At 40.7% G+C, this 6,987-nt stretch overlaps 1 protein-coding gene across 1 annotated transcript; it reads right to left on the bottom strand.

Moving 5' to 3' along the window:
• Positions 1–5,288: 5,288 nt before the first annotated feature.
• LOC123675326 (craniofacial development protein 2-like) lies at positions 5,289–6,137 on the bottom strand. Its single transcript, XM_045610674.1, has one exon. It carries the CDS (start codon positions 6,135–6,137, stop codon positions 5,289–5,291), a length of 849 nt encoding a protein of 282 aa, XP_045466630.1.
• Positions 6,138–6,987: the final 850 nt, after the last annotated feature.

Below are 6,987 nucleotides of genomic sequence, written 5' to 3'. Positions count from 1 at the left end.
CAGTTCTCCCATGCTTTTCAAAACCTCAGCAGTTATTCTATCGTATCCTGGTGACTTTTGATTTCGTAGCCTTCTCACTGCGCGTTCTACCTCTTCCCTTAGAATCTCAGGTTCAAGGTCTTTTAAATGTTTAATTCTTTAAACATAATTTTCTGCTGCTCTGCATCTGTAACTGTTTGACGTATGGTCAGTCTTTTATCAATTAATTCCAAGGTTTTGTCTGACATCCAATGTTGGCGTTTCGTTGTTTTATCAGATTTTTGAACTCTATTTGCTCCTTCAACAATCCATTTTTCTGTTCTATCCCAAACTGTATCACAACTTCCTGTTATTTCTGGCGGACCACTCTTGAAAGCGTCTTGGGTCAGGAGTGGTTATTTTTCTAGATTTTAATTTAACCTTTGGTTTGTTGAATTTGACCTTAAGAGAAGCCCACAATAAGCGATGATCGGATCCAATTTCTGCACCGGGTTTGGTCTCAGTGTTACGGAAAACGTTCTCCACCTTTTGTCAATAAGAAAGTAGTCAATTTGACTTTTATGTTGTCCATTAGGAGATGTCCAGGTATAGATGTTTATGTATGTGATGTTTAAATATGGTGTTCATTATGGTTAAATTATTGTCAATGGCAAACTGGATTAGTCTGCTACCTCGTTCGTTACGTTTGCCAATCTCATAACGCCCCACTGTATCTCTCAGATGCACATCAGCTCCTGTGCACCCTACTAAAGTCACCCATTAAGACCGTAATCCCCTTGGGTTTTAAGGACGTCATAGTATCTTCTAAAAGTGCATATATATCTTGGTCGCAGGCGTCAGTGGTGGGCAGATAAACTTGGATGATGTGTATTTTAAATGGTCGGGTATTCAGGGTGACAGTAATAATTCTGTCATTAATAGGTCTATAAGCTTCAACGAATCGAGTCAAACTTTTGTTAATGAGAACTGCCACACCACACCGTCCTGTAACATTTGCTCCGGAAATATATAACATGTGATCTTGTGTCTCGAAATGTCCACAGTCTTTCCAGTGTGTTTCCGCCAATCCACAGATGTCTATTCTATTGCGTTTCAATTCGTTCTCTACAATTCTTACTTTCCCCTTGTGAAGTAAACCCCTCACATTCCATGTTGCAATATTCCTGGTATTACGCAGCTGGTCTGTATTTGTTCGATCAGTAGCCAATTTTCCATGCAAGGCCTGATCGTTCGCCTGCGCACATCCGGTTGCCCATTTCACACCAGTCGGCCCGGACCCAGGCTGGCGCCGATCGCTACTCGGATAACATGGCACAACATTACCGTTTTTCTGACTCTGCATGATGTGCTCATGGGAATGTAATCGGGTGGTTTCCCCTGGCCTTCCTGATTCTATGCCGTTGGTCCGTTGAGGGCTCATCTTCTAATAATAATAATAATAAGGGTACTACATACTCTTTCGGTATCATTCCATGGAGCAAAACAGATATGGAAAACCTGCAACGCAAAATGAGAACCTTGATGACGAAAGCACAGAAGCACCATCCGAAAAGTAGCATGGAGAGGACGACACTGCCAAGAAATAAAGGAGGCAGAGGTCTGCTAGACATCATGGAACTTGCCCATGGTCGAATTGAATGCCTACGAACATACTTCAAAGACAAATCAGGCACGTCAGAGATCTACAAAGTACTGTGTGAAGCAGACGAATCAACACCTTTACAACTGCACAAGGAGCAATTGTCATACAACCACCAGACAATCCAAGAAAAACTGCAAAGATGGAGAGAAGAGCCCCTACATGGACGACATTTCAACGAGGTGAACCAGTATCATGTCGACATTGAAGCGTCGAACTATTGGCTCACATCAGGTGCGATGTGTCCAGAAACGGAAGGATTTCTTTTAGCCATCCAAGATCAAGTGATCTCAACAAGAAATTACTCCAAGCATATCATAAAGGATCGAACTATTACTGACGATCGATGCCGTTATGGGTGTCCAACGAATGAGACAATCCAACATCACGGGAGGGTGTCAAATGTTTGCAGGAAATGGATATAAAGAGAGACACGATGCAGTAGGAAAGATACTACATCAAGAAATGGCAACTAAATTAGCACTAATTCATTCTGAAAAAGTGCCATACTACAAATACCGACCGGAAACGATCCTGGAAAACGAACGCTATAAACTGTATTGGGATCGTACAGTTTTGACTGATAAAACAGTCCCTCACAACAGGTCAGATATATTGCTAGTTGATAAACATCAAAAGGCAGCAATACTCATCGACGTAGCAATACCCAATATCAACAACATGCGTCAAAAAGAGGTCGAAAAAATTTCAAAATAAAGGGACCTCGAATTTCAGATAAAGCGCCTGTGGGGAATGATATCAACGAGAACTATTCCAATTATCATCTCAACAACAGGAATAGTACCCAAAAATCTCAAGAGAAATATCAAGCAACTAGGACTTAGTGAGTATATGTAATATAATGCAAAAAGCTGTTCTTTTAGGTACTGCAAGGACGGTGAGAAAATTCCTAGGAAGCGAAGGACAGGTCCAAGGATCGCGTGTAAGGGGACCAGAAGTTCGACGAGAACCAGGGGGACCACAAGGACCGGACACGACCGAGCTCTGCCCTTCTGATATTTTAAATATCTGGGATTGAGTGAATGTTCCTCTTAGCGAGGAGTGAGAAGCCGAGGGCGAGGAGAAATCCTACGCGTATAGACAAAAGTCGGGGAGGGTACTACGAAGCAGTAGTAAAGATACTACACCAATAATTGGCAACCATATTAAAACTAATTCATTCTGAAAAAATTCCATATTACAAGTACCGACCGGAGACCATCCTGGAAAACGAACGCTACAAGCTGTACTGGGATCGTACAGTTTTGACTGATAAAACAGTCCCTCACAATAGACCAGATATATTACTAGTCGATAAACATCAAAAGACAGCATTACTCATTGACGTAGCAATACCAAATAACAACAACCTGCGTCAAAAGGAGGTCGAAAAAATTTCAAAATATAGGGACCTCGAATTTCAGATAAAGCGCCAGTGGGGAATGATATCAACGAAAACTATTCCAATTATCATCTCAACAACTGGAATAGTGCCAAAAAATTTCAAGAGGAATATCAAGCAACTGGGACTTAGTGAGAATATATGTTTTCTTCTTTATGTGCCGTCTCCTTTATGAAGGTTGGCTATCATCATGACGATTTTTACCCTTGAAATTGCGGATCTGAACAACTCAACAGAGCTACTGTTGTACCACTGCCTTAGGTTGTTCAACCAGGAGATGCGTCTTCTTCCTATACTTCTTTTACCCTGTATTTTCCCCTGTATAATAGTTTGCAACAGCGTATACCTCTCCCCTCTCATCACGTGGCCCAGATACTGCAATTTTCTGATCTTGACTGTGTCGACTATTTCCTTCTCTTTTCCCATTCTTCTCAATACCTCCTTGTTCGTTGTTCTGCTCACCCAGCTTATTCTGAGGATTCTTCGATATGTCCACATCTCGAATGCTTCCAGCTTGTCGGTGTCGCATTTCTTAAGCGTCCAGGCCTCCATCCCATATAGCAGTACTGGAAATACGTAGCATTTAAGCATTCTGATTTTAAGATGTAGACTGAGATCTGTTCTGGTTAATGCATTCCTCATTTTATTGAACACTGTTTTAGCCATTCCGATCCTTGATCTTATTTCCTGTGAATAATCATTATTGTTATTCACAATTGTTCCCAAGTACTTGTATTTGCAGACTTTTTCCACTGGCTCTCCTTTGATCCATAATGTTTCTCGCTGTTGTTGGTGTTTTGCGATCGTCATGAATTTAGTCTTCTTGGTGTTAAGTGTGAGCCCCCTTTCTTCACTGATCTGTACTACTAGATCTATTAGCCTTTGTAGTTCTTCCAGGGTTTCTGCTATTAGTACTGTGTCATCCGCGTATCTAATGTTGTTTATAACCTTCCCATTAACTTTCACTCCTGTTGTTTTTTGATTTTCCAGTGCCTCTTGTACTATATCTTCTGAAAACAAATTGAAGAGTAACGGCGAGAGCACGCATCCTTGTCTTACTCCGCGTTTTATTTTTATTTCTTCTGAAAGTTCATTTTGCACAGAAACTTTGGCAGTCTGGTTGGAATAGAGATATGTTATTATCCTGATATCATTCCTGTCTATGTTTTTATCTCTCATAAGTTTTATGAGATGATTATGGCGGACTTTGTCGAAAGCTTTGTTATAATCGAGGAAGGCTACGTATATTGGCTGATTGACGTCCATGAGTCTTTGACACAGCACATTAAAGGCAAACAGCGCCTCTCTAGTACCCATTGCATTTCTGAAACCAAATTGTGTTTCGCTGATATCCTGCTCCATCTTTCTAAAAATTCTTCGATGTATAATCTTAAGAAATATCTTAAGGGTATGGCTCATTAGGCTGATCGTCCGATGATCCTTGCATTCCTTAGCGTTCGATTTTTTTGGCAGTGTAATAAATGTTGATTTGAGCCATTCTCTAGGGATGACACCCGTGTTATATACAGTATTGTACAGATCTACCAGTACTCCAATTTGATCTTCTGCAATTAATTTGATAATTTCTGTTGGTGTTTCATCAGGTCCTGGAGCTTTGTTGTTTTTAGCTGTTTTAACTGCGTACATAACTTCTTCTTTTGTTATGTTTGGGCCTTGATCCTTATCTGTGTCTCCATCTGTTGTTTCTTGTTGTCTCTCATCTTCACAGCTCTTCTATGTACTCTTTCCATCTTTCTAATTTCCCTTTGGTGTCTGGAATTATCTTACCGTTTTTGTCTAGTAGAATACAGCTTTTGTTTGCTCTTTTAATGCCCGCTAGTTCTTTAATCCTTTTATGGAGATTGAAGTCATCATGTATTGCTTAGAGTTTCTCTATTTCTACACATTTTTCTTCGTGTCATTTTTCTTTGGCGTGTCGTATTTTCTTTCTAATTTCTTTCTGTGTGGTCTTATATGCACTTTCGTCTCTATTCTTATACGACCTTCTGATTTCCATTAACTGTAATATGTCATCAGCCATCCATGATTTTTTCTTGTTTGTATCTTTGATTGTTGCTAATAGGTCCGTTGTTGGTGCCATAATTATAGTTTTAAGAGTTTCCCATTTCGTGTCCACGTCAGAGCTCGGGGTAAGGTCCATTTTGCTTAGTTCTTCATTTATTTTTTCTGTGAGTTGTTGTTTTACCATTGGGTCCTTCAGATGTGAAACTGGGAGCTGCTTTTTGTTATCTATGGCTGCTTGTTTCTTCAGCCGGATTTCCATTTTGCTCTCACAGGATTGTGGTCTGACCCGATGTCCGTACCCGGGTAGGTTTTAGCCGATTTGATGGTATTCCGATATCTCCTCTTTATCAAAACATAGTCTATCTGATTTCTTATAATTTTGTTGTCTTTATCAGCCGGCGATTTCCATGTATATAATCGTCTTTCATGCAGCTTGTAGTAGGTGTTTGTGATTACCATATCCTGTTCTTGGCAGAACTCTGTCAATCTATCTCCTCTTTCGTTCCTTATTCCCAGTCCAAAATCTCCAATAATATCATCCACTTTACCTTTCCCTATCTTTGCATTGAAGTCTCCCATAATGACTGTAATATCTCTGTTTTTTGTGATATCTAGAGCTTGTTGGACGTCATCATAAAATTGATCAATTTCTTCTTCGACTTTCTCAGACGTGGGAGCATATACTTGAATTATGTTGAGTGTTCTTTGCGCTGTTTTTACTCCTATCATAATCACTCTATCTGATATGGGTGTGAAGCTGGTTACTAAATTTATGAGATTTCTGTGTACAACTATTGCAACTCCATTTCTATGTTGCTGTTCGTTGTTGCCTGAATAGTATATTTTTGAATGTTCAACTAGCATTTCACCTTGGTCTGGCCATCTGGTTTCGCTCAGTCCCATTATGTTAACTTCAAGTCGTTGCATTTCTTGGAGTACATTGTGAATTTTTCCTCCTTCGTACAGGGATCTAACGTTCCTTGTACCGATCTTAATTGTTTTCTTCTTTCTCGCTTCTTTCAGAACCGTCCCCCCCGGAGATCCGATTGGGTGACTTGAAACTCCGGAATATTTTGTTTTGAAATCAGCCATTTTGATTTTACTAGGGATATCCATAGGGATCTTTAATGCAGTGGTTTCCCGTTGCCTTCTGCATCTCTATGCCGTTGGTCATTTACTGACTCATCCGCCTTTAGGCAGGATTTCTCCTCCCCAGGACAATAGGGTGCCCTAAATCTTACCAGCTCTTTCACCCTAAGCTGTTGGCTGATAAGAGGGGACTGCTTATACCGGCACTCACTCGGTCGACAGAGCCTCGTTAGTTTCTAGCAGGGTGCACCGCGTGCAGGTGAGGTTGTCATTTGGGGCAGCTTTTGTGCTTTTGCGCTGTCACCCCTTACATATATATATAATATAATGCAAAAAGCTGTTCTTTTAGGTACTGCAAGGACGGTGAGAAAATTCCTAGGAAGCGAAGGGCAGGTCCAAGGATCACGTGTAAGAGGACCAGAAGTTCGACGAGAACCAGGGGGACCACAAGGACCGGACACGACCGAGCTCTACCCTTCTGATATTTTAAATATCTGGGATTGAGTGAATGTTCCTCTTAGCGAGGAGTGAGAAGCCGACGGCGAGGAGAAATCCTACGCGTATAGGCAAAAGTCGGGGAAAATAAGGGTAGCGGTAGGTGAACCTAGAAATTATAGTCAAACTAGTGGAACATTTTTCGAAAGATGTAGGTATGGAAGTCGGATTGGACAAATGTCGTACTCTCAGCGAAGTGAGAGGAAGTATACAAGATGAACCGATTTCTCTCGCAAATGGACAGCAAATAGTAGCAATGAAGTCGGATGATCTTTATAAATATCTTGGAATAAAACAGAACCGACGAATCAACCACCAAAGAATGAAGCAAGATTTAACGACTCATTAGGAGAATCAA

This window comes from Harmonia axyridis, chromosome 3 (genome assembly GCF_914767665.1).
Source record: "Harmonia axyridis chromosome 3, icHarAxyr1.1, whole genome shotgun sequence".
NCBI lineage: Eukaryota > Metazoa > Arthropoda > Insecta > Coleoptera > Coccinellidae > Harmonia > Harmonia axyridis.
Note: the sequence above shows the minus strand (reverse complement) of the source record. Positions and strands in the feature narration are given on the sequence as shown.